Source organism: Vanellus vanellus (assembly GCF_965231255.1).
Source record: "Vanellus vanellus genome assembly, chromosome: 18".
Lineage (NCBI taxonomy): Eukaryota > Metazoa > Chordata > Aves > Charadriiformes > Charadriidae > Vanellus > Vanellus vanellus.
This window is the reverse complement of record NC_138923.1, coordinates 4,138,970-4,166,520: the sequence shown is the minus strand read 5'-3', so window position 1 is coordinate 4,166,520 and position 27,551 is coordinate 4,138,970. Positions and strand designations below refer to the sequence as shown.

At 54.0% G+C, this 27,551-nt stretch overlaps 1 protein-coding gene across 1 annotated transcript in view; it reads left to right on the top strand.

The window, feature by feature from the left end:
• ASTN2 (astrotactin 2) overlaps positions 1 to 25,903 on the top strand; it is a gene marked incomplete at its 5' end in the record, with an annotated part of 368,996 nt that extends 343,093 nt beyond the window's left edge. Inside the window, 3 exons of the mRNA XM_082492552.1 lie at positions 17,633 to 17,733; positions 19,001 to 19,184; positions 25,601 to 25,903. Of these exons, the coding sequence (XP_082348678.1) occupies positions 17,633 to 17,733; positions 19,001 to 19,184; positions 25,601 to 25,838 (523 nt within the window). The 3' untranslated portion in view covers positions 25,839 to 25,903. The remainder of the gene's footprint in view (positions 1 to 17,632; positions 17,734 to 19,000; positions 19,185 to 25,600) is intronic.
• Between the last annotated feature and the right edge of the window lie 1,648 nt (positions 25,904 to 27,551).

Genomic DNA, 27,551 nt, shown 5'->3' with positions numbered 1-27,551 from the left:
GTGCTGGCGAAGTTTTCCTGCTCAGGTCACTGTTCGGGTGATTGTCCCTCCGCTGTGCGTTCTTTTGTGGCTGGCTAGCTCGCGTACACCCCAGGCAGACTTTGTCTCTGCAAAATGACGGTTGCATTTGCCACGTGGGGGTTCATGCGTCACTAGCCAACACTTAGATGTTTGGATGGGAGGTTTCTGCCTCCCCCTTTGACTACTTCGCTGCACCCAGTAGCAGCTCACCCTGATGTTTGCAGGCAATTCAAGTTTTTAATAGGCTAATTCTAGCCTTACGGAGTGGCCGAAAGCAGCTATGCTGTATCCATAGATGTGCCCCAGGAAGGATGTGACAAGCCGCCCTGGTGCCCAGGTGTTCAGATACTGCCGCCCCCACCGGTCTTACCTGAAGCCATACCCACAGCCCATGGAGTAACTCAGCTCAGACAGATTCTGGATGGGGCTCCAGGTCCCAAAAGCTGAGATTCTGGGCCCAAAAGGTGATGCTGATCCAAATAAAAAGATAAGCCACAAACTGATCCTACCTGCCCATCTTTTCCTCCGCACTCTAGAGGTAAAGTTTGGATGCCATTACCTGCTAGATCTGTCCCAGTTCAGACCGGCAATGTGCGTATATCTCACATATGGCCTGCACGTCCACAAAACTAGTTAAACATTTTTTTTTTTGTTTCATTTTTCCAAAGGACACCTGCAGCACATCCCACTCCATCCTTTTCTTGTAACGACAACAGCACAGAGAGTCTCTCACCAGCCTTGTCTCCCAGAGAGCATTTTGTTATCTTCATTTTCCTTTTTTTTTTTTCTTTTTTTTTTTTTTTTTTATTTTAAATTCTTCTTTATTCTTTGGCTTGTGAGGAGCATTACATCTGTGAGCACCCACCTCTTGGTGGTGCCACACTGGATTTTATCAGCACGCAGCAGCCCCTCCAGCTCTGCCACCCCTTCTCCCCCTCAAGGACAAGGCTGTTTCCCAGCTGCAGGGAGTTTGTCACGGGGGAGCTGCATGGTGACAGAGCCCCTGCGCAGACGGTTGCTGAACTCAGCTGCTTTCCAGTAGATCTGGACTGACCTTTAACTTGTTCCTTGCATTTTGGGATTGTTTCCCCCCTGCAAGAGGAGTTTGCTTGTATTTTCCTGGTTTGAGGATACTGAGTGCATCTGGGCTTTTCTGTGCTGGTCCCATCTTCAGCGGTGTGGGAGGGAGGAGTTATTCCCCTAGACCTCAGGCAGCCTTGGCTTCAGGTGATGGAGCAGGAGCATAGTAGGGCATGGCTTGCAATTTCTCCACTGCAACTGCTGCTCCTTAACTCTTTTGCTTAAAAGTGAACTGGTCAGGAGTGCCCATGTGTTGGGACCTTTTTCAGTTGTATGTCCCGAGGCTTTAGAAATCCCTCAGCTTCACAAGTTCACAGCCCTCATTGCCCGTCTCAAGTTATGTTAGTGCTTAGGTGGCCAATCCCTGCTGCAGAACCCATGTTTGCAAGAGTAGCCAACAAATTCAGGCATCTCCATTTTGGGAGCATCATCTTCAAGGCTTCACTGGCAGAGCCACAGGTCCCGTTGGCTTCAGCTGAATTTGCACCAGAGTAGGTCAGTGTAAAATGGAGACTCTCAAGGTTAGCAAGTAACCTCAAAGTAGCTGCTTCTTCCTGAGTTTTCCCACCTGTAAAACAGACGTGTTACAACTGAGCGACAGCCTTCGCTAGGTTTCCTATACAGTGAGGAGAATGGCATAATAAAATGGGAGAGAAAGCCAAGAAGTAGCTGCTTGGTTGCAGAAGTGGCATCTACGTGGTGAGCTGGGACTTGCCGTGGTTGGTGCTCCCTGGGGGACCTACGGCCCACTTGGTCTCTGCTTGGTCTCCCCACTCTGATGCCACCTCGTACTGCCAAGGATACTTGCCTTGAGCACCTTCAGAGTGATTGCTCCCAACACACATGCCCTCATCACTCCTGGTCACCTCGCACACGGACTCACTTCCCTCATCAGGAACGAGATAAATTCGATTATACAGCAATATGGTTTCTGTTATGAAAAGGGGAAAGAAAATACCCTGGCTTTCACTGAAAACCTTCGGAGCCAAAGCTTATGTCATAATTTAAACGTTTCTAAAAAAAGAAGGAGGGTCTGAGGGTTGCGTTCTGTTCAGGGGATGGTGGATGGAGGGGGTGGTGGGGCAGGGTCCTGTCTTGACTGGACGAGCTGCTGGAGCTGGGTGCGGAGACCCGCTGCCCTGGCAGGAAGGGGTGCAAAGGGAGCCCCCATTCAGGGAGCTCGGTGCTGGCTCACTGGCAGACGTTTGCCCAAACACCCGGGGCCACCAGCCAGGCAGCTCAGTGGGGCGGGCTTGGGTGCTTACCTTGACTCAGCTCTGGGCTGCCGTACCCCCGAATCGGGGTCTGTTGCTTTCCTTCCATCTTTTCCCCTCTTGATTTCTGCTGGGAAAGCCGCAGGGCAGCGCACGGCAGCAGCAACCTGAGCAACCTCGGGAGCATGCCAGCCCCCGGCATCATTTTCTCCTTCCTTCTGAGCATCTCCCACCGCTCTGCAGCGATGGAAATAGCCCCAGCTCTTAATCTCATTGCACAACCCCAAACAGAAGGACCTGCCGCCGGGCTGGGATACTTTCATATTTTCTTTCTGTCTGGTTTGCATCATAGCAACATGTCAGTCTTCCAGCCTTTCTGTGACAGGGGATGGGGGGAGTACGCATCCTGCACACCAGAGGCTCTACTTGTGCCAGTTTCTCACATGTGGTGGGGGATGCTGGGGTGTCTCTGGGACCCCAGGCTGCTGGGGGAACCTCTCGGAAGCAGCACACTGAATCAAAACACTTCTTCAATGCCCTTTGACGTGTCACCACTGGGACAGGGAAAGGATTTTAAGCCATTGTGGCTGCCACAAGTTGTACTCTTGGCCCTACATCGCACCTCCCTTCTTTGCAGGAGCATCGGTCCTGCACAGGCAAGGATGGATGCACGTCCATCCTTGGGCGGCGTGTTCTCCAGTGGAGGCTGCTGTCTTAATAACAGCGTCTTCTTGCTTAATTGTGAGCTTAGTTGTCTCAGAGCGAGTCTGGGATGATGCCTGAAAGTCGCATCAGTGCATCTCTATGTATTATGCCGATAAAGTAGTCCGAGAAAGAAGCAAGGACTGTGTCTCATCCCAACCCTCTGTCTTGCCTGCCCAACTGGCCTCATCCCCATCAAGGCAGTATGTAGGGGACTGGTGGGGACCTGAAGCTGCCTGGGGTAATCTTATAAATCCAAACTTTGTGTCACTGCCACAGCTGTAACGTATTTACCCAAGTGACAGGCACCAGCACTACCAGTGTCACCCTCTCTGTCCTCTCTGCCTCTTGTGCTTCTCCCCTCTGGGTTTGGGGGGTTTGTTAGGTTCATGTACATTTTGCGGTGCTGCGTCCCCGTGGGTGCTGCCCTTTGTCAGTGCTGCACCTGAGATGTATAGAGATGTATGGATGAGGACCAGTGTGCATTTCTGTCCGTGGTGTTTACAGGTTTGGCTCTGGGGGGCTGGGACACCTCACTTTGCTGGAGGTCTTTCCCGTACCAGCAGCAGGAACGTACACCATCCCATAGTCCTTATCCCGTAGCCTGTCTGAGGCAAAATTGTGGCCAGATCCTGCCCTAAATAACCACTGGGTGTGCAGGTGTATTTTGAGATGTTTGATGAGGATGCCTGTGGCTGTGTGTGGGGAGCAGCGGGTGGTCATGGGGCTGGGTAGCCCTGTGCTCCGGCAGGCGAAGCAAACCCTTTACGGAGGGTTTTCCACCAAGGGCACTGCAGAGGATGGAATAGCCTAAATACTGCTGCAGCCCAGCGAAGCGCTGCACCTCGAGTTCCCCTTGGCAGTGTACCCCGTACCACGCTCCCCAGGCTTGCGGTGACATCCCTGTGGCTCTTCCGTCGCTTCTCCAAACCCGTCTGATGGCTGCTCCGGCAGAGCTGCCCCGGTGCAGCCCACCCCATGGCCTGCAGCCCACCCCATGGTGTGAAGCCCACGGCTCCCGAGCTCGTGCGGGCCACCTCCAGCTCTGGGCTCTGTCCCTGGCTTGTACCTGCGGCACTGCCACACGCTGAATTGTTTTCCAAGTGGAAACACGAGTGGAAGTATTAACTCCACAAGGGCCTTTCTGTGCAATGCACGGGGATTAAATATTTATGTTGGCGAAAAGCATGTAATAGGCAGCTCAAGATCAGAGATAGTGAAATTGAGGTGTGTGGAGCAAAGGGAGGGGGAGGCAGGGGGCTTGCAGGAGCAGAAGGGAGAGGGACCCAAGCGGGTTGCAGTATGTGGGCATGGGCGATTGATTTTGGTTTTATTAATCCCCCACCTGTCTGCAGGGGGGGCCCAGCCCCATCGCTGGGAGCTCTGCAGTGCGGGAGGGAGCGCGGAGATCAGCCATCGCCGTTCCCAGCGTGCACACCAGTGTCGGGCAGGAGTGATTGCCACCCGGGGGACTTTAACTTAGAGCCATCTGAAGTGAGGTGGGGCAGGGACTGTCCTGCAGAAGTTGCCTGAGCGGGGAGCAGCAAGGGATGAGACCCTCTCTGTGTCATCTGCAAACGATGTGCAATCCTTAATCATTAATAGCGCTGATGTAGGATCCCTCGCTCTTCCAGACCGCTGCAGTCAAGGTTATTTACCGGTGACTGTGGCTGAGCAAGCAGCAATGTGGTTTGGATTATATGGAGGGTTCCCGATCGGGTCAGGAGGATGCTCATCGCAGCACACCGAGCGGGGAAGGCCCATGCAAACCTCCGTGGTGGGTGTTAACGAGGTTTGCAAGGGTGGGCAGCAGCACTGGGTGAGGGGAGGGCACCGGGTGATGCAGGAGGAAGGACCTGCTCCGCCGCCGTGGGAGGAAATCAAGGAGCACATGCAACAGCAAAGGGCGCTGCTCTTTCTCAATTCATTATCTTTATGAGACAACAACATCTCTCTCTCCCCCCCCTCCCCAACAAATATCGCGGAAGGCGGCGCATGGGGGGTACAAGTCCCGCGCCGTGCTGTGGGACCGCGGCCAGTCGCAGAGCCTCCGGGGAGGTATGAAACGAGGCATGAATGGAGTGTTAGGAGAGAATGGAAACTCTCTACTGGCTCCCAGGCTGGCTCTCTTGCGGGGGGTCCCTTGCTCACGATGACAGCGCTGCCTCTCATAAACACGCATTTCCTCATCCCCGTTTGTTTCTCTCTCTTGTGCAATCTCTTGTACCAGACGGGATTGGGAGTGAGTCCCAATGGTACGTGAATGTGTTACAAAAATCCTTCCCACCCTGCCACCAACGAAGTACTGAGAATAACAACAGGGTTTAAAAGAAAAAAAAAAAAAGAGAAAGAAAAGAAAGATGGGGAGAGCCGGATGGATTTGCTACTGGCCATGAGTTATTATTCTGAATGTAAACTCAAGGGCATGGCCGTGCTGGTTGTTTGCAGCATCAACCAGCGCTCAGAAGCCCCTGCTCCGCTCGGTGCTGTGCATCCCTCTGGCAAAAAGAAGTTCCTTCCCCAGCTGTCTTTCCTGGGTGAAAAACATGGGACAAAAATAGGGGCAAAGTAACTTGGCGGAGATCACATAGTGCTCAAACCAAGAGACCGTCCCAGCTCCAGCCTGCCTGCCCAACGCCGTCCTCTCTGCTGGGTCGGTTCGCTCGGGACGTGTGAGCAGCAGAGCTGCTGCGCTGCTGCCAGCCCGGGGACATCGGCCAGGCTGCCCCTCTCAATCGACACCGAGAGGATAGAGCGCAATCGGGGTGAGGCGTGATGCTAAGGTGTAGGAGCAAGGGCAAGTCCCACCATCAAACACAGAAAGTCTCCTGGGCTGGTCGTAGAGGTTAGAAGGTCTCCTGGACCTGGGCTGGTGGAGCAGAGATGGAGGACCTGTGCGTTGCCTCAAGCTGCAGGGGAAAAGCTGCTGGGAGTGGCAATCCTTCCACGCAGAGGGAAAAGCAAAGGAAGAAACCTGTGGGGAGCGATGCCTCTGGAGCAGCATCTGCGGGAGAGCGGGGCTGGCTCCGCACCTCCGGCCGCTTGCAAGCGCGGCCACCGCAGTGCCGAGGAGCGCTCCCGAAACACGGGGCAGCGGGTCTCCGGTCCCGGCGGAGGCCTGCTGGGGGTAGCAGGGCTCTTGCCGAGGGCTGGTCGGCTGTATAGCCATCATTTCAATAAAGAAATGATTAAAAGGGGGCCGGGGGGGGGAGGGGGGGAGAGAGAAAAACCCAAAACATCTGTTTTACTTCAAATCAGGGAAGATTCCTTTGCTTGCAAGGAATGTGTAAATCACGCCGGGCTGGGAGATGTACATAACCCTGCCTGAAAGCTCCTCTGCACTTCAAACGAATTCTAACGTGCTTACTGGGATTTTGTTTTTATTATTTGTTTCGGACTCCCCCCCGCCACCTCCCCCAACTCGTCCTACCCTCCGCCCTCCCTTGTCTGCTGCCGGAGCTGTGAGAACCTCCCTCCTGCTGCCAGCCCCTCGCCCCATCCCCCCTCCATTCGGGGGGCAGCCAGCGGGCAGCGGCGACCGCAGACCTGGCCAGCGTCCTTCTGCCGGGGCTCGCTGGCACGCAGCATCCCCGCCTTGCCACCGTCCTGCCCCCCGGCACCACCCCCATGCCAAGGTTGCGGGGCCGTCGCAGGGACCCCATGGCTGCCCTTGCGGCTCCCGCAGCCCGGCGCGGGGTGCGGATGCCCCTCGCTCAGAGGCTGGCACATTTGGATGCTGCCGGGGATGCTGCGAGCGCCACTGCTCCCTTGTGTGCCGGTGTTGTCGTGCTTTGGTTTTGCTTTGTTTCGTGCGGAGGGTGAAGCGTGGGCTGGCCGGTGGTGCTGGGGACAAACCCAACGGAGACAGATAGAACGACGACCTCTGCTCATAGGGGTGCACGACCACCCGCCCTGTGCCAACTCCCTAAGGTGACTCGCCCGGCACCAGAGGGACCAGAGGACAGGCTCCTCTCCCTGTGGCCGGTGCAGCCCTTCGCCTTTCTTCTGAGGCTGTCGAGCAGGAGGCCGTATTGTGGTGCTTATATAAGAACAGTCAGCCATCAACTTGCTTGAGGTGGACCACCCACCACTCCTCAGATGACACTGTCTTTTGAAGTCGCTACCAGCCTGGGCTGGATTTCAACCAGCAGCCCAGATGGAAGCCAAGCCCCCAGGAGGATGAGAACAAGCCCTTCCAAGGGGATCTCCTGGGGGAGCAAACTGTGGAGTGTCTGGTTCTTGTTTAGAGCGACTGTGAGGTTGGGAGGGGCAAACGTTTCCCAATTTGCCAAGGGTCACAACCTTCCTCTCCCCCCATGTCCCCAGGGCCGGCGATGGCCAAGCTTTGCAGAGCGTTGGTAGGTTGAACGGTTGGTATGGTTAGCTGTGAACATTTCCATTGTGGAGCTCACTGCAGGGGTCCAGGGCCTCGCTCGTCTCTCCTTTCTCCCTGGCACAACCGGAGGAAGAGTTTGATTTATTCCCTCTCTCCTTCTGAGCAGCCTTCTCGTCTCCTGCAGCCGCAACCTCCCCGAGCCCTGCTGTCTCGTCATGGAGGAGGACAGCAGCCATCCCGGGAGCAGCCCAAGGAAGGTACTGGAGTGATGTGTGCCCACCCTGCAGGCAGGACTAACGCTTTCAGATGAGTCGGAAAACCACCCACCCATAGATCCGTGTGAAGAAGACAAGCAAAACCTCAGAGTAATGACTTAGCCCTGAACACGTAACCTACGCGGAGCCAGGGCTGGAGGCTTCGGGGTGTCTGTGGCTGAGGGAACGGGCTGGGTTGTCCCAGCGCTAAGAGGAGAGCAGAAGGTACTGCAGCGGGAAGGAGAGAGGATGCAGGTGCTGCCCAGGGGTACCCTGGCCCTGGGAGCAGAGTGGGTATTGGGGGGGGATTGTGGAGAGCTGGAGGGACTGATGGGTGTTGTGGTGCCTGTGTGAAGGCTGCGGCAGGATCTGAGGGACGTGTGGGACACACAGCCTGGGGAAAGCCCTCCTGGGCCGTGCTGCACCCAGGACAGCTCGATCCATCACCAGCTCTCACTAACGCTCTGCAGCTGGAGCGGGACCAGCCCCTGGGATGTGCAGCCTCGGGCACCAGTCTGAGCTGTGGCACGGAGGGAATTGTTCCAGCAGCACGGGAAGTCAGAGGCAATTCGTTTGACCTTTGTCCAAGGCCTTTGTTTGGGATCTCCTGGTGAGTCCCAGCAGAACAGGGACTCTGGCGCATGACAGACTGATTCAAGCTGCTTTTGCTTCTGTGGAGGCAAAAGCACCAGCCCATAGTGGCTCAGCACCACCTCCTTCTGGTTCTTCATTCCACCAAAGGACGTTAGGATTCACGTCCTGGGTGACCTGGGATCTTCTCTGGCCTTGCCTGGCAGAGGGGCAGACCACCTTGCCCCAAGCCCTGAGACAGGCCATGGTGATTGTGAAGAGCTGGGCCAGCTCTTGCTGCATCGCCTCTATAAGCACATCTCTGATTTTTCATCATCACAGCCAGAAGGATTGTAGAATCGTTATGGCTGGAAAAGACCTTCAGGATCAAGTCCAAGAGTTATCTAACTCTACCAGGCCCACTTCTAAACCATGTCCCAGGATGAAAGCAAGGACACAACTGCCAAGAAATATGGACCCTGAACACCCTCTATCCCTCCTCCCCAGAGCTGCTAATTCCACAGTGACCCTGCTTTTTCTGCCATCGTCCTGTTCCTGGAGTTCAGGGACCGTCTCTGTGGGACAACCTAAGGGTCTACTGGACATCTTCAAGCTAATAAAAGACCAAGACTTCCTGCTCCTTGGAGCGTGCCTAGGAGCTAGAGCCCCAGGGTTGCAACATGGGCTGTTTTCATGTTACCTGCTGTCAGGGAGGCATTTTTGGGTGTGCTGTCCTGCTGCCACGCCACAGAGCTGCTCTCAGCCACATCTCCTCTCCGTCAGAAACTTTGTGCAGTGCAGTGGCCCCTCTCTCCAGAGAAGATTGCTCTGCTCTTCCTTCATCAGTGGTGTAAAGCTGCTCCTGAAAGGATGTACTGGGGAAATAGAAACTTATCAAGGGCGACGGGGGGGACAGGGGGCACGGGTGGTGCTCTCAGCCCTGGGATGGTGAAGGCACCTTGGGGACACAGCAGCCAGGAGGGCTGCGCTGCCTGTGCTGCACCTTCTGGGTGAAACCGCGGCCCTGCTGAAACCGGTTGGCGTTTTCCCCTCATTTCCAGTGAAACACGTTTTTGCCGAAGGCAATCTTGGCACTGCCTCCTGCAAGGTGTCCGGCTGGCAAAGGGGCTCCTTGTGGGATCTTGGCGCTCCAACACAGGTAGCATTCAGGAGCAGGGCTCTAGGGAACAGAAGGTGGCCTGTGTATCAAGGCCCTCTTTCACAGCCATGGCGGTACTAGGAATCGCTGCTCTGGTGGGGTTTATTGACAGGGTTTCGAGGGAAATCTCAGGAAATTGAGATGTTGTGGCTGAGGCTGGGAGGGTGAACATCCTACCCGGGATTTCTCTAGCAGAGAGGCAGTGGATCCAGGCAGTAGCAAGAAATGGTCAGGATTTTTAATCCATTTCTTTCTTTCCCTTTCATCTTTTTTTTTGGATCTTGTCTGACAGGGATCTGAAGCAAAAAAAAAAAAAAAAAAAAAAAGAGGTTGATGAAGGGCTGTCAGGAGCGAGAGCTGAGTGAATCTGCGTGGTAGCTCAGCTCCGGCGTGCAGCGGGGAGTCGGGGGGACCAGTGCTCACACCTTGCCCACAGCAGGTTTTGGCTCTCCGTGGCCTCCTAGCTCAGAGACCGAGGGCAAGCCTAGGAGACCTGGAGCGGCATGGTAAGCTGCCCCGGTGCCGTGCGGAGGCAGCGTTTCAGTGCCGAAAATCTCGGGGCGGCATTTTCCCATCCCTCAGCTCTCGAGCTGATGAGACTCCAGCAGCGGTAACTCGTTCGTCCTACCTGGGGAACAACCGTGCGCGTAGACGTGCTCAGCAGTCTCCTACGAGCCTCTCCTCCCTCTTGTCATCTCCCCAGTGCCACCCCGCTGTCAGAGGCCAGCAGCCACTGCCTCAGACAGACCCAGGTGCCGGGTTGGAGGGCATCTGATACCACTTCAGCGTCTGTCTCTCGTCGTGCGGGGGTGTGTGGCAGCTGTGGGGTTTGCGGTACGTGCAGTGGGGGCTGCAGAACACCTCAACGAGCACAGCGGGGGGATGCCGTGACACCAAAGTGGCACTGTCCCACACTGCACCCCTGTAATGCAGCAGTGTTAAGGGGTCCTGCCCTCCTCCCTGGCAGCTCCCGTGAGGAGTACCACGCTCTCAGGTCAGTGGGTCTGAGCATGGACGTGGCATCAGCTACAGCTGAGGGTAACCTTGCAGCGCGGATAACCCTGGGTGGCTTTCCCGGGGTTGTCACAGAGCAGAGATGGACCCATGGCTGTGCAAGCTTGTCCCCGACCCCGCCGCTGCTCCGCCTGCCCTCCTGTCTGCAAAATCAGGTCTCCTCTGCCCTTTTCCAGAGGTCTCCTTGAACAAGCAGCCTCTTACTCTGCAGAGCAGCCTGTGTTCTCCCTCCTGCCAGGAGTAGCTTTGATGGGCACTGGTTTATACGCTTCCAAAAGGCATCAGACACCTGAAACACGTTGTGGCAGGTACATTTATTTCCTTCCATCTGACAACTGTGGTCTGGTATTGTTGGGAGGCATCTGTTGAAGGATAACGATTAGTCTCACACCATTTGCTGTCCTGGACGAAAAGGTGTGAAATGTGAGAACAGTTTACTGACAGCCTCGTGTGTGTGCCTAACGGCAAAGCTTCGGTACACTGACGTGGCACCAGCATCGCTGCTAACCTGTCCCTCCATCATGCTGATGGGAGTAGGGTCAGTTGTCACAGATGGTTAAAAGAAACCCAGTTATAAAAGGTAATTTTGGGGTGGTACAACTGTGAGGAGAGCTTTCTAAAAGATGGGGTTTTTTTTCAAGATGGCACTCTCCACTGTTTCCTTATTGAAGTATGTGGAAGTATTCCTCTCTGTGGAAAAGCAGAGCCAAAAATGATGGCGATGCAAAACTGAAGACGCCGGTCCTTTTGCAGAAGATGTACGATACGTGAGCAGCAGTTCTCTGAGTGGCGGTAGCAGGTTGGTGTCGCCTCCCTCAGTGCCTCTCCCCAGCGTGCAGCAGGCACCGAGCCCGCGGGCACAGCGCAGCCCCTTGTCCCCAGCCCTGCCGGGCTTCAAATGCCCTAACGGCACCGTCTGATTGCTGTAATGCTTGTGGTGGTGCCAGCCCTGGCGGAACAACACCAGGACGTCCACTGCTCCATAAACCGTAGCCAAATCCCAAACCTCCAGCAGGGCCGGTGGTAGGGAAGCCGCGTGGCCAGCCCCGTGCCAGGGTACCAGCCCGCCTCGCTGTCTGGCACCACGGGCATGAGCGATCCGCCTGAAGTGGGAGCCCAGCAAATAGACCAAGAAATCCTCTCTTTCCAAAAACCACTCCCTGCTCATTGTCTGCTTGGTATTTGCCGCAGAGACCAGGGGGTGGGGGGTGGAGGGGTGCGGGTGTTGTTCTCATTTACCTTTCTGAATTATTTCAAATCACAGAGTCACCAATAAGCTAAGCTGCATTCCTGTGGCTTGTGTGGACGGGCTGCTTTTTATTCGATTTGATTTCTTTTTAAATTGTAATGGTTTCTGAATTGGGAATGCTTGCACTAAACACCCCCACCCCCCCTTCCCGTGCTTGCCCAGGCTGCTGCTGGCCGGCAAGCCCCGCTCCTGCTCCGTGGCCATCAATGACAGCGGCTGGGAGGCTCGGCAGGAGATGTACGAGCCCAGGGTGTGGGGACAGGGGTGGGTGGGTGCCCTGTGGCCCCATGGACCACTCACACCCCATGGCATGCGGCTGGGGCTAAAACACTCACAGCTCCGCTCCACCCCGCAGCGCCTCTGGGCTCCCCCACCTTGCAAGAATAGTCGTTCAGGGAAGCTCTTTCTGTAAATTTATTGGTGTCTTTAGCAGCCAGGAGATGCTGAGGTGAAGGTCAGTTGCTGCTCACCAGACTGATGCTCTGCTGTGAGTATTGGGGCACAGAAATACCCGCACCATCTCAGCCTCCCCACCTCCGGTGAGCCCCTCACCTTGGTGTCTGTCACCTTGGGAGCTGAAGGCACTGAGACTGGGAGAGGACAGCGTTTGCTCGTGGGTCCCCCCAGCACAAGGGTGTGCGCGGTGCTGGGTGCGAGGAGGGTGTTCACACCCGCGTGTGTTCGTGGCACCATTCCTGGCCACTCCCCTCCGCACGTGCCCGAGTCCAGGCGCAGTCAAGCCGCGCTGGCCCCGGGACCCTTGTGCCCGGTCCCCGTGTTGAGATCACCAGGGAGGGGGGAGGCAGGGATTGCCAAGAGCTGGTCCACCGAGGGCTTTTAAACAGAGGCCTCCAAATTGTTTTTCAGCTGGAACAGGAAGCGAGCAGGGCTGGCAAAGCAGGGGTGTGATGTGCGTGTGTCAGCGCGCTGGACCAGCCTCGGCACGCACGGCGCTGGTTGCGTGTGAGCCCAGAGACCCCGGGCTGTGCGGAAGGCACGGGTAAGCCGTGACCGACCAAAGGGTGACGGCAGGACGTGTGCGTAACACCGAGGTGATGCGACCTCAGCCAGGTCAGGATTTGTGTTTTCGTGCTCAGCGTCACGGGTGGCGGTACCCACGCTGCCAGGGGAGAGCGAATCCATCGCACCACGTGTGTGACACCGGCCAGATCTGCCCTGTGCCGAGCTCCTGGAGCCAGCAGTAAAACAGAGTCTTGTGGCCACAGCAGCAACGCGCCAAGCCCGGGTTTATCAGCCAAGCTCAAACCGAGCCCTACTGGCAAGAGCATCTTCTGGTTGCACCACTTTGGAAAGCATGAGACCATTTTTCTGCACGATGCTGGACTCTGGAGCAGCGCCTCTGCCCCATCCCTCATTTACGTCCCCGTAGCACTGCCCAGGTTTGCCACACAGCCGTTGCTTTCAGATGCAGCCAGCTACTCATCGGCACCCGATTAATTTGGCATGGGTGTTTGGCAGCTGCAGGAGTGCTTATTGGACTCCTTATTGGACCCTTTTCTTTGCAGCCCAGGCAGCTCGTTTGTGGTACGGCATCTCATTGAGCAGCTGCAGAAGCCCAAAGGCTTCAGGAAGAGCAGGGCACAAGACAGATCAGAAATGTGTGTGGTATCGCTGTAGGATATAAAGAAATCAGCCGCTGAGCTAAGGAAGGTCAGATGCAGAAGTCCTTGTCTCCCTTCCCGCAAATAAGGATCATGAGCAAAGCACTCAAACATCATGAGCATCATGAGAGGGAGTTAAAAAAACATGAGCCGATGTTGTTGTCTATAAATAAATAACACGTTCTGGGGTTTCATTCTCAGCCTTACGGTTTTGTGCCTTTAGAATCTTGTATTTTGGGTTCTTTTTCCCTCTGCATTGAGCAAGGATAGAAACATATTGTTCTGGTTTTTAATTTTTTCAAATGCGATTGACAAACTTCCACAATCATTGGATTCCAGGAACCGAAGCTTTAACACCCCCCTCCGCTTTCTCTTCCTCCCCCAAGAAGCATCTTGAGCCTAGTGATAAAATCCAGGCTTCAGCCAGCGTTGGGTGGGGTATCTACGAGGAAGGTGGTGTTGACATTTCCTGAGGCCACGTGTTAATTGCTTTCTATCTCTCTCTAAAAGTCCCAGTAGGATTGATTTTAGTAGTAAACATTTAAGCGGCATTACTTTATAGGACTTCATACGCTGTGTTTTGCTGCAGCGGTGGCAGCGTTTCCAGGCATGGAGGGGCTCATCTCTGCCAAGAGCGTATGTGCTTCCAGTGGTGAAATGCTCTTTGGAACCACTTTGAGCAAAATATATCTTAGTATTTCTAGAAAAGCAAGTGTTCGTGTGTGATTTTACTGAGGGCACAGGTGAAAAAGGTGATCAGCTGCGAGGCAGTAGCAGGTAGCCCCAAGCTCCTTTGGAAAGCACAGGGAGAACAGGAGAAAACATCACGGGGAAAGTTTATTGCTAAACAAAACACCTCCAGGTTAGGAAGGAGGCTCTGCCAGGTCGTAGCTACCATATGGCATTCCAGGTTGTCTGAAATGGTTTTGTGCACTGGGTGGGAGGTCTGGGACCTTTTCGTTTCTGGGTTTGACTTTACCCCAGAGATTCTCTGCCTTGGGCAAAATGCTCAGAACCACTTTGGCCTCTTTATTTTTTTTTTATTTTTTTTTTCCCTTAAATTATCAGGGTTGGCATAATCAGGTGCAGCTCCAGTGGGGATGCTGCCTGTTTTGGTCCTTAGCCCAAAACGCTGTGTGTAGATGTAAGTATGGCAGGAGACTCTCCACGTAGCGTTGCAAAGCTGGACTCCAGCCCACCACGTGCTCTGTGTAGCTCCCTGCCTCAGTCATACTCACTTCGTTTTTCCCCGTATTTGCCATGCAGACCTCCCCATCCCTCCCATGCGGTGGTGGTCCCTCTCCTCCTGCAGCCCTCTTTGTGCCCTGTTGGGTCCCAGGCTGGTCCCATCCCTGCTGGTGGCTCCTCGCCTGCATCTGCTGGAGGTTGCTCTTGGACGTGGTGAGCAGGAGCTGCCTGGTAATGCCGGGTTTATGCTGAGCTGCACATCTTTGCACTCTCTTCTCTTAATTGTCTATTTCCGGGAATAAAGGAAAAAACTAAACCCCAGCACTCTGTGCAGTGCCATTAGCCGTGGCACTGCACGCAAAAAGTGTTTTGCTGCAGAGAGGCTGGGTGGTCAAGTGGTTTGAGAACAAGGTTGGAAACCATCATCTTCCGAGTTTCCAAACTGTTCATGTCAATGAGCCTCTCCGGGGTGTGATGCTTCACCCTGTATGTCTCTGTTTACTATCGATAAAACAGAGCTATTAATACTGCTGTGCTTCAGGGTAATCTCTTGGACCATAATTAGTGTTAAAACCCTCTGAGATCACTTGTTGGAAGGAGCTGGAGAGGTGCAGTGGGCTGCGTACTGCCGGGGCTGCCAGCTTCCACCAGAGCTGAGTTTAGTGGTGCTGATTCCAAAACATCTCATTCAGATTGAATGGAAATGAAAAACTTTCCTCCAAGATTTTTGAAAGAGGACTGGTTTTAGGTGAGGTAAAGCAGTTTGTTTTGGGTTTTTTTTTCTCAAAAAAGCATTTTTGACCAGACCAAAATCACTTTGATTCTGATGTTTTTCCATTTATGTTTTGATTTTTTTTTTCATACATCTTCTGAAAAAAATTATGAAGTGAAGGGCTTGTTTGTTGATGTATTTTTTAACCCAGGCCTGACCACTACAGATGCTCTTGCTCTTGGCAGCTGAGTGACTTTGTTCCTGTGTGTGCTGGGCAGAGGGGAAGAGTGCAGCCAAAGAGCCAACGCAGGTCTCTAACATCGCCCAAAGGGCTGGATGTGCTTTAACACCCTGCCAAGCAGAGATGCTCCCTCCTGACCCTACTGGCCATGGAATAGGTGATGTGGGCACTAATTGCCAAATATCACAATTGTGTTTTGATGAAAGTCTGCCATTTTTCAAGGGAAGTGCTCTGGCACTGATGGCCTCGGAGCTAATGGAGCCTTACTGACTGAGCCGCTACGGGCAGAGCAGAGGTTACGCATTAGCTCTGCTCACCCATTTAAAAAAGAAAACACAACAACACAGCCGCTGTGGCTAAGCGAGTGACCCCGGGATGGGGATGGAGATCACCTCGCAGCAGTAACCCGCTTGTTAAACCCTCTCACCACTTGTTGTGCTTACGCTGATGAGCAGAAGAGCATTGCCTACTGCTGAGCTCCTGGACGGGCAGCGGGTCTCCTGGGGTCTCTGCCCGGCTCTCCTGCTGCGGAGTTCCTCGTCTCGCTGGGGCTCAGGTCCCCCCACCCAACACTGGGTGCCTCTGTTGCTGTTGCTTTCTGGACGTGGAAAGAGGGGGATTCATGCTGCCAAGGTGCAGAGACACGTACCTTACCTGCTCCCAGCAGGAGACTCCTTACTTGCCCTGAACCCCTCGTCTCTTGACGGGGGGAGGCGGGATGGTGGCACCGCTGGGATGGGATGCAAAGCCCTGAAGTTAGAGTCCTGCCCTGAATTCTGTATTACCCTATTGCTCTGTTGCTGTCCCTTAATTATAGCGGGAGAACAGCCTGTGTGTGGTACTTGTGAAGTTGCACAGTTGCGGACGTCCTTCCCGAGATGCTCCCACTCTGAGCAACGTTCCCTGTAAATTAAGGAAAATGATGTCATGCCAAAGAATTAAATAGCATCGCCTTGGGTGAGCTCAGCGTGTGCGTCCCCTGCATGCCCCAGCTTTGTGAAAATGGGAGTTGTCCCAACACACAAGTGAGTTCCTTGGCAGTCTGCTGGCATCCTTTCAGACAGCAAGTATTGTTAAGGAACTAACGCTAATTGCTCGGAGAGAATATGTCCCGTGCTGGGAATTGCTACCGTGCAAATGTCAAACTCTTATCAGCCACATGTGGGGTGCACAGGGCCGGCAGGGAGGAGAGAGGGGGGCTGGCGGTGCTCGTGCGGGAGGTGAGGAATGGGGAGGCATTGCTTCTGTCCCTGTTAAGGATGCTAAGGAGTTCGGACCATTCCTTAAGTAAACATACCCCAGGGTCTCAATCCCATCTAAGCTTCAGCTGCTTTTATGCACTCGCTTGCAAGAGCTGCTCGGTTTTACCTTAGGATAAGGAGAGGGGCTGTGTTATTTCTCAGGACCTGGGTACCGCGCCGCCAGGCATCTCAGACCTCCGAGGGGCTCAAGCCAGCTCCTGCATTTTGTCAAAGCCAGCTCGAGTTGCCATGCCTGGCTCGGAGTGAATAAATATGAACCGATGCCTTTTGGGAGAGCGGACAGAAGATTGTCGCCCCTGCTGCGAAGAAGCATTCTCATTTTGGAGCTTTGATATTCTGACCAGGGCTCTGAGCTCAGCATCCCGGGACATCCCATGCAGCCGCAGCCTGTTTATTCAATGTTTCATCCGGCACAAAAGCCATATTTTACTGTCAGATGCTCTCCATTAGCTTCAAGTGTGAAATTATCATTCCCGCCCTTTAACCAACCCCACCCTGGTGAGGAAACGAGGGAGAAAACAACCTCAAGGGCCATTTGCAGGATGTGTACGAGCTGTCGCTTGTCAGCACAGAGCCCGCTTAGGGCAGGAATTACTGCTCTGCTCTCAGGAGGGCCGGAGAGGAGCCCGGCTTGCAAACGCCGCAGCGTTACGTTTGCGTCGGTGCCTGGCAAAGCAGCCCCAGAGATGTTTGCATCCTTTCGCAGTCAGGCGGCTGCAGGGTACGGCCCCACAAAGCTCCCAGGGACGGCCAGGGGAGAGGAAACGCAGCTCTGCAGATGCTGCGTGGGGACGCGGTGGCCTGTCCCCATGGCCCTGGCTCCTTTCCCTCGGTGCTCTCCTGGTCTAAGCCCGAGATCATCTCACGTCTCCTTGAGATGCCAAATCTGGCTGATAGGAGCCTGGACCACATTTTCCTTTCTCTTGTGAAGGCTGGTTCCCATAACAACCTGGTGGTGTGGGACTGAGGGATAAAGACATTATTTTCCTTTTCCTTCCTGCCTTCCAGATTTACCCTCTACGCAGTGGATACGCGAGGGAGACACTCAGAGCTGAGCACGGTCACCCTGAGGACAGCCTGCCCGCTGGTAGATGACAGCAAGGCAGAAGGTCAGTGTTGAGGTGCCTCGTTTTCCACAACAGAAGACATTTCCTGCAAATGTTGCTTTTTCTCTATTTATTGTACTCCCGCAACCCCCTCCAGTCCCTCCTCTCCCAGTGTGAAGGCTCCTGCAAATTCACCCACGGGCACAGGGACGTTAATCTGGGGAGGGGTGACAAATTGCAAGTGTCCAGTAGCAAAGTCCCGTCGGCTGGGCAGCTGGTGGCTCCCGCGGTCCCGTGCCATGCAGCACCACGGCATCCTTCCCCGTACATGGCCGTGGGAGCCGATGACGTGCGTTTGACACACATCCCCTGGAAAAAGAGTGATCTCCTTTTGCAGAAGCGAGAGAGGCTGTGCCGGGGCAGTGAGCTGTGCGGGACACTGGCAGCTCCGGATGTTTAAAAGGATGCTGGTGGCAGCTGGTTCGGTTCTGAAACAGAAACGCCGGTAAAAGCCCAACCACTTCTGCACATTTGCATTTTCCAGTTTTGAAACCAGTCCCATTTGTTCTCACTCCCAAAGCGCTTTGCTGCTTTTAAATTTAAAAAGATTCCTCTAGATGAACGGCGGGTTACCTGTTTTCTTTCTGGTTTGCTTTCCATTTTGAAAAGCACACCAAAGAGAGTTTTCATTAATGCTTTGCTTCATGTTATTGCTAAACGTTCCCAGTAAAAATGAGCAAACGGGAGACTAAATTAAAAGAAGGAATGGGATTTTGTGCGTTTTTCATTTCCAAAAAGAGATCCTTTTCTACAGCAGAGATGCACCCTCTTGTTTAATACAGCTGAGCTGCTGTAGTAGATACCCCCAACGATGATGTACCACATTGTTATCAACAGTGTCATATTCTCCTACCCTTCAGCATCATCACTGTGAGACTGCGTTTGGTTTGGTGAATGAGGGAAGAGCTTGCCTGCCCCACCTGGGAGGGTAAGGCTGCGTCGGCCTGTGCTGGCAGCCCTCCTCCTCTCCTTCTCCCGTTCCTTCATGGGGTACTGTTGGAGTCTTTGGGGCTGTTCCACTCGTGCAGAGCACTGGCTGCAGGATTAGCCTGAGGAATTGCAAAATGCTCCCCAGGTCACTCAACCCTGCTGCAGGTGGCCTGGATGCCATCCCAGATGCCCGCCCCTCCTGCCAGCCCTGCCAAGGGCTTCGCTCCTCCTCCTCCTCCTCCTTCTCCTCCTCCTCCTCCTCCTTCTCCTCTTCCTCCTCCTCCTCCTGTGTTTGCGCCTTCTGGTGGTTTGTTAATTCTGTCCCCCTGCTCCTTTCCAGAGATAGCTGACAAAATCTACAACCTCTACAACGGCTACACCAGTGGGAAGGAGCAGCAGACGGCCTATAACACGCTGATGGAGGTCTCCGCTTCCATGCTCTTCCGAGTCCAGCACCACTACAACTCCCACTACGAGAAGTTTGGAGACTTTGTCTGGCGCAGTGAGGACGAGCTGGGACCCAGGTATCTGTCCCTTCCCTGCGTTCCCCCCTGCCCCGCCGCCTGCAGCACCCCTCTGCTGGGCCACGGTGGAACTGAACCTCATTGCCTTCTCCTCGTAGCAGAGAGAAGTTCCCCTCTGGTGTTCACCAAACTGTCCTGCCATCCCCTGGGTCTGCCAGGTCCCAGTTGGTCTTTGGATAAATGTTTATGGGACATCTAGCAGCTGGGTGGTCTTTGGATGAATGCTCGTGGGACGTCTCGCAGCCAGCCTGAGCCGGGCGGGCGGTACCGCAGATGAGCTGTGTTGGAAAAACTTTGGGGGTGAGGGGCAAAGGGTGTAAAGTCGGCCTGGGACATAGTGACGGATGCCAATGGGTGCACAGCACCTCAGCTGTTGCTTATATGCAGCTTTATGCTGGAAATATTTTCTCTTTACTATACATTTGATGCTCTGAGGAGGGCTGGGAGGGGATTGTTCCTGGGAGTATAAAGAGCAACCTTTCCGGAGGGACTGCATCTGCAAACCCCCAGCGTACAGTGAAAGGGGTGATGAGACTCTGAGAGATCACAGCTCAGGAATAACAGGTCCATGGACTACACTGCGTCCAGGGGACTGGCAGCATCCCGGTGGTGTCCCTGCAAAGGCCAGATGGCCACCCTTGGGAAACACTCCGCAAGAAATGCTCAGAAGTAGACATATCCATCTGAATATCTTAAGATCTCTTATAGGATTCAAATAGCCTTGACCTGCTTTGAAGCTTTTAGAGACAAGGTTCATCCAGCATCCTCGTCTAACATGTTGCTCTCTGAGACGCTGAAGCAGAGGAAGGTGGAGAAACAGGGTCTTGCAGTCCATGAATAATTGGAAAAGATTTTCCTTCACTCCCTCCTGCTCCTATCTGCTTGTTGGACATGGCTGAGGATCTGTCTGTAATACCAGGATGACAGCTCCTTGCAACAGTTTACACCCCTCCTGGACGTAAATCCAAGCTGGCCTGGGGCTTGCCCTTCTCCAGAGGTGACCTTGGTCACAGTTTCTTTGGTAGTTCATTAGCATCTGGCACAGAGCCACTCTCTTCCTTCCCACTGCCCTCCTCCTTCTTTGATGACACTGCAGACTTGTTTGTCCTTTTCAGTTGCTCCTCTCTATAAATCCCTGGGAACCACCAGCCTCTTCTTACACATCCTTATTTCCTCTGTTACTTGAGACCCAACGCATTTATTGAAGGATGCTATCTAGCCTGATACCTACATCAAGCCATGAGATTTGCAAGGTGACATTTGTATTGCCCGACTCTGTAGCACGCTACATCTGGAGTCAGCGGTCGATTCGACTGCTGTCTGTCCTCCTCGCCGAGCCAGATGAGCTCCTAGCAGCGCTCGTATGCCCCGGTTCTGTACTTGAGAAATAGGTGACTTACAGCCAAGGAGAAGCATCTATAAATGCCGTGGCAGCTGGTGCCAGGCTCTTGACAAGAGCGAAGCTCTGCCGTCCAGCCCCGCTTCTCGGGGAGCTTGGGCAGAAACGGAGGCACTGACGTAGCGGGAGGCGAGTGAGGCTTTGCCAAGGGAGGCCATCTCCTAACGCGATTTTAATTGACGGACTGTTCTTCTTCCCAGGGGGACATTCATTTTCGTACCTTGAAATGTTTATCAGATGAGCCTCAGCTTCACAGTAAATGTTCGCTCATAAAACTGAGCGACAAGAGGGAAGTTGATTGCCTCTGTGTAATAAATACATCACAGTGGAGTCCTCGTGAGCCCAGTTTCCATGAAAGCCACAGGTTACTGCAAACAGCTGCTTGCGAGAAGACACACTGACAGCCAGATGTCCCAACCAGACGGTTTACATTAAGGAGACATTAAAAACTTAGCTCATAGGTGGCCCTAAACCAGGACTTTCTGTGGTCAGCAGCATCTTGGCACCTGGCTTGCCTCATCCTGCTCGTCTCCTTTAGCAACAACAACCCCTTTCCTGCTCCCCCCATTCCTCTTACAGACACCAAGCGAATCTCACAGAGTTAATTTGTTCCAACAAAACAGAAGAATCTGTCTAAACCGGTGAAGGTTTAATGCTACTGTGCATTCAGACCTTTGGATCTGTGCAGCCAGAGTGCTTCCCAACACAGCAACGGGGAGATTTCTCTGGTATATTCTCTTACTGTATTTTCGGGACAATTCTTTTGACCACTGCAAACAGGGCTTGGCTTTTAGGAGGAGGCGGGACAAAAGTTAAAATCTTCCTTCCATGCCCCTACTTGTGGCTACCGGCGACAACGGGGTCAGGATGTGGCACCAGCCCAGGGCTCGCAGCGTCTCCTTTGCTGAGCGCCTAGGGACGGCCGCGGGAGACGCGGTGCATCTCCAGAGCAGCTGCCTTCTGGTACCGAGGGGGAATGCAATGTACTGATGGGAGGCTGTGATAAGAGGCCATCGAGTCCCGGACTCATTGTCCTTTCAGATGAAGGTCTGACAGACCCAGGTCAGTTCTCAGTAGAGTGGAAAAATCTGAATTGATGACCAAATAGCCCCATATGGGAACACAGCAGCCAGGCAGCCACCCTCTCCCCGCAGCGGTCCTGGGAAGCTCATCCTTCCCTCCAGCCCAGGTATCATTGCTTCTTTATGCTGGTTCTCTCTCCTTTAGCACCTTCCTCCTAGGTGAGATAGGGCAGTGTTTCTCTGGCTCTGGATACGTTTTCATCCCACACCAGCCACACGGGTGAGTGATCACTGTCCCCTGCGCAGCTTGGGGACAAACACCCCTGCAGGAGCACACCCAGGGCTGGGCAGAGCAGGAGGGAACGTGTCTCCTGCTCTTGGGCATGTCCTTGCAGAGCTGGGGCTGGCAACCAGGGACCTAGGTGCCCTGTGCTTTGTGCAATCACTGCACCGCACTCCCTCGCGCTGGGGCTGCTGGTTCACGCACGAGCCAAAGTGCCCTGGCAGCAGCCACCCATCCCGCTCCCCTTTCCTCTCCCCCACCATTCCGCAAGGTACCACAGCCGTGTAGAGCCATCACTATTTTTAAATCCCCCTCTTCATCATTTATGACTGTGGCTGTGACCTCCGAAATCCGTCACTTAGATGGAGACCAGAATCAGGCCCTGGCTGGCTCCAACTTAAAACAACTGCCCCTGCGGTGGGCACGTGGCCAGTGGGAAGGCACTGCTGGCTCGTGCCAATGTGAGGGCACCCCCGCCCGGACTATGGGGTGAGGGGGAAGGGGTTTGTTTCATCCTTTTGGGGGCTGAGAGCTCGGGGTATGGCCACAGGCAGCCATGAGAGTGACTCCCCCCTTGCTCGCTCCCCTGCCGTCCTCTCCCGATTCCTGCCCTTTAATAAGGTAATAAATTACTGCTGCTGGCAGGGATGAGGTTGGTCAGCATTTAGGAAGATTTCATTTCCAGTATTTGAAAAGGTGGTCGTTCTGACCCGACAGCCCTCCGCAGGGAGCACTTGGGTAATACCCAGGGCTTGATTTATGGTGTTAAATTGGCAGCCCAAGAACTGCTCCTGTAATTTATTACCCAGCCTTCACCAGAAAGCCTCTCTCTCTTTCTCACCCCTCCCCTCACCCGCTCTGTCTCTCTTTCTCCCTTTTTTTTTTTTTTAAGAGGGAACAGCTGACAGCCGAAAGCTAAATCTAACATTTACACATGACTTCATTACCCCACTAAAATAAATGACTCAAAGTGGTGAAACTCATCAAAACTGGGGCTTTGGCACTGGACATGGAAAGCGAGGGGCCTGGTTCCCTCCCTCCACATCACCCTGTCTTCTCCTTGACTGCGGTGCAGTGTGTTTTCAGCATCCTCATAGGGCCAACTCATGGTGTGCTGCTTCCCACCCTTAAACATCGATCCTTTCCTGGGACTGACTGCGACAAGCACAACTCAGATGCAGGAGGTGTATGGAGACCAGCTCCATGAGGAGCATGGCACATGGGACATCAGCAGGTCTGGATGGGTTGACTCCTGGACTTCTCGCCACCTCGAGCTGCTCCTCACACATAGGAATGTTTGCCTGAATAAGAGTCCTGAGTATGTATCAGGAAGCAAGGACAACATGGTGATTTTTAGCAAAATCCAGAAGATCATGGAAGTATGGTGTGGCAAGTAGTGAAAATGGGAAGGTAGAGAAGGCCAAGGAAAACGGTGGCAAAGGAGTGAGTAGGTTGTGCGAGGGAGAAGTGAGAGGTCGGTGAAGAAAGCTACAGAGAGGGGAAAGGCGAAATGGTGAGAAGGGAGGAGAGGAAGAGAAGATCTTGGCTGGGAGGCATGTGTAGGTATGTGCTGGGGAGTCCACCCCTTGCCCAGGTTAGGGCCAAGTCTTGGTTACCCACCGCTGGGCTGCTGGAAGGCTGGTCATGGCCACTTATTGTCACTCCCCTCTTGCTATGGCTGAGAAAGCTGGAGTGGGAACCAATCTGAGGGAAACTCCATAGGTTGCTTGGTTGGCCTTTGGATGGACAACTTCCCCATGTTGGCCACGTGGACACCTGCGCCAGCACAAGCAGATGGGCAGGGACAAGCTGGGGAAGGGGCAATACCCGCTTTTGGCAGTAGAGGTGATTTATGATAAATAAGGGTGACCATGGGGCTATGGCCTTAGAGAGCTGATAGTTATCATTTTTGAGGAGGAAGGTGTTCTGGCTAACACTCTCATCCCGAGCACTGTCAGCTCACATAAAAGTCTGTCCTATGAGCTGACCGTGGGCCCTGTGCTTGCTTCAACCTTCCATGAAAAAAACAGGGAGAATCAGCTTAGATGTTAAGAAACAATTTCTCAGCGTTAGGATGAGTGAGCACTGGAAGAGTTGCCAACTCTTGGCTCTAAGAGCAGTTTCGACAGATATTCATCAGGGCAGGTTGATCCCAGCAAGGAAGTGGCACAGATGATGCCTTGTGGTCCCTTCCTGCACAAGTGACTGTGATTTGCTGAAGTTCGTTAACCGTAGTGACAGTCACTACAGACTTTGATTTGCTGCTGAGCTTAGCTTTAATCAATCCGCCTGTACTGAAAACATCTAATGCCATCGTAGAATTTCATAACTTCTTAGTGGCAGGTGTCCAGCAGCGAAGGATCTGTTCTTGGCAGTGTGTCAGGTCTTGACGTGCCAGGGGAGCACCAGATGCTGTAGAGGTCAGGTGGATGCTATGGAGAGTAGAGGTGTTCTGTCAGAGCTGGGCACAGCTCAGCCCATGACATCATTATTGTATATGTGTGTATAGCTAACGAATAGCCTAGTCAGGCTCGTCTTTAGAGATTAAATCGATACATGGATACCATGTAGTGTTGTCCAAGAAGTGCTAGCTCCCTTTGCTCTTCCCTTCCCCTGGAAAGCCGACCCTGAGCCCATCACCCCTGGGGAGGAGCGGGGAAGTTTTCCGCCTGCAGCCCTGGAGAAGCAGTGGTTTCCTACAGCCTTTCATCCAGTGTTCCCGCTCCGGAGGGAGAGGTCTGTAGCCAGCTGGGGATGCCAGGATGCCCTCTTGCCTCCTGCCACCGTCTCTACCCTCTGCACTGGCGCTGGGAGGGCTCTGGCTGGCCCTTCCCGGTGTCCCATCCCCGGGTGCCTGCGGGTGTGCGGCCCCATCGGGCTCCCGGCTCTGCCCCCCCCGGCTGGGAGCTCACAGCCCGGGCTGCAACACCGCTCAGCTTTCCTAATCAAATAATCCCCATGTTTATGCCTCGCTGACTGACAGCGCTGCCCCTGACATATCATTATCGGGAATTTACATTCCTGCAGGAACTGCGAAATCCCTTAGCCCCAAATACAGAGCTTTCCTGTGGCACCAGAGGGAGAGGAAATAATCTGTGATCTTGAGACTTTCAGACCACTGAAGTAAAACCTCTTCCCCTCCCTTTGTTTGATTTAGCACTTTACAGACTCCCACAAGGGGATTCTTGGGTTCTTACGGGTTTATTTTGTTTTGTCTTAATGTGTTGTGCTTTTATTCCGTGCTCTTCTAGTGTCAGTCCTTTTGGGCCATTTGCCTCCCGGAGATTTGGGAAAACAGGGACGGGAGGGCTGTGCGCGTCAGCCGGGCGCAGGAAGGTGCTGGGGGTCTCAGCAGGCTGCGTGGGGGCCAGCACGTGCGCTAGAGCCTGCCAGGAGCACGTGGCGGTGGTGGTGACCATCTAGCCAGGGGCAGACAGTGTCCCCAGGGCACCCGAGCTGCTCTAGTGGGTCAGACCTGAGGTCCCTCCAGCCCTGTTTACCCAGTGCTGTGAAGTAGTAGATATACCCAGGACTTTTGGGCAAAACAGAACCTCTGTCCACCTGAAACAGGAAAGACATAGTCTTAGGCAACAGGTCTTGTCAGTTCTTGTCGCAAGACAGAGCCGGTGGTGGAACACCGGAGTCCTCTCTCCCAGTCTCCTCTTTGCATTGCCCACCCTGCTCTGTCTCCATCTCTGTTTGTCCCCTCCAGGAAGGCACACCTGATCCTGAGGAGGCTGGAGAAGGTCAGCAGCCACTGCTCGACCCTGCTACGCAGTGCCTACATCCAGAGCCGCACCGAGACCATGCCCTACTTGTTCTGCCGCAGCGAAGAGGTCCGGCCACCTGGCATGGTCTGGTACAGCATCCTAAAGGACACCAAAGTAACGTGCGAGGAGAAGATGGTCTCCATGCTGCGCAACACGTACGGGGAGTCCAAGGGGCGGTGAGGGACGGTGCGGGCCTGGAGCTGTGGGAGGCAAAGGGACTCCGAGGAGTCGAGGACTCGTGATGTGCTGAGTGGCTGGTGGGGTTCGGGGTCGGGTGGTGTTCGGAGGGGGTGGAAGGGGACAGCGAGGCCAAACAGGACTTTCTCACGCAGACAGCAGAGAAACAAGAAATCAGCAAGTTGGACTTTAATTTCTTTTCCTTTTTTTTTTTTTTTTAATTTTTCAAGAGGAAAAAAAAAAAAAAGAAATTACCTAATTTGACTCAGCATAAAAGCCTCTACTTTTTAATCTTTTCTTACTGAATTTCCTGGACTACACGCTCCAAAACCCTGGGAGGAGGAGATACCCGCTCGAGGCTAGGGCCAGGCAGAGGGGAGCTGCTGGGCACAGGGTGACCCCCTCCCTGCCTGCCCTGCCTGCTCTGCCGCCGGGCAGGAGCTGTGAGGCGAGGGGCCCCGGTGCCGTGGTGGCCGAGGACGCCGGGAGGAGGTGGCGTGGGCGGCCGGTGACACCGCGCTGCCAGCGAAGGTCCCGGAGGGGGATGCCAGGCAGGTGCGAGGATGCTGCAGGCAAGCTGGGCTTTTGTACCACTCCGAGTCGACGGACCAGCTCCGTGCGCAGCCTTCGTTCGCAAGGCTCCCGGCAGCTTGTTCTGTGCATTAAAGATTCATATTAAGTCCATCTTCGCTGCCTCCTTGGTGTTTCTCGCCGCCGCTTGGGCGTTCGTAGGGTTTCACGACCGGAGAGCGCGTCGCCGATGGCTGTCCCCACGCTGGGACGTGGTTGAGATGTGGGGCCGTATCTGGAAACCGGCGCCGACCCCAAGAGCTGGACACGCGGAGAGGAGGGGAAAGTGCAGCCTCTTTGCGTAGGGTCCTCTCCCTCCCCGACACCCAGCTCGGCCACCGGCCGTGGTGGGAGCTGGAGACGTGTGGGAAAGCCCAAGAAGGAAGCCAGGGGCTAAAAAGACATGGAGAATCTGGTTTCTTTTACTGTCAGATGTGGGTTAGGCTGGCCCGGGATCCCTGTGGGTAATGGATTTCTCAGCCTGGTAGCCAAACCAGAAAGTGCAGGAGGGTGAGAGGGGAAAAAAAACCCAACCCAACAAAAATCAGATCAGCTCAAAGCTGTTGCTTTTTCTTTTTAAAGCAAAACAATGAACCTGAAGGGGGAAAAGGGAACAGTGTGGGTTGAATGAATCAGTTCAGTCAGCCCAAAGCAAATAGTTTTGTTTAGTTTTTTTCAGGTTATTTAACCCTTTAATATCAAAGCAAACAAGCAGGAGGTGAATTTCAAAATGAAAATGTTTTGAAACCAAACAAAGGCACAGGATTTTGTGTGGAGGAAGTTCAGCCAGCGACTGTTTGTCTTCTTGAGCTAAACCTATTTGCCTGATTTGCACCCACTCAAATAATTCTGATCCTTTCATCCAAACTGCTCTTCTTCCCCCTCCCCCTCACACCCCCCTCTTTGGTTATGTCTCTTCATTTGTGGTGAGCTACATTGCTGTGGCACATTCAGAAGGCCTTCAGTACCTGCTCAAGGTCCCAATGGAGTTCACAGAAAACTTTGCCTTGATGTAGGAGTCCGTGGAGCAAGTGCCAAAGCGTTGCGGGTTGCCTGAGGTCTTAATTTTTAAAAGTTAAATCCCTTTTTCTGATGGAGAGGACAGTGACACTGAGGGGTCTGGGCTATGGCCGCTGTGTCACCGAG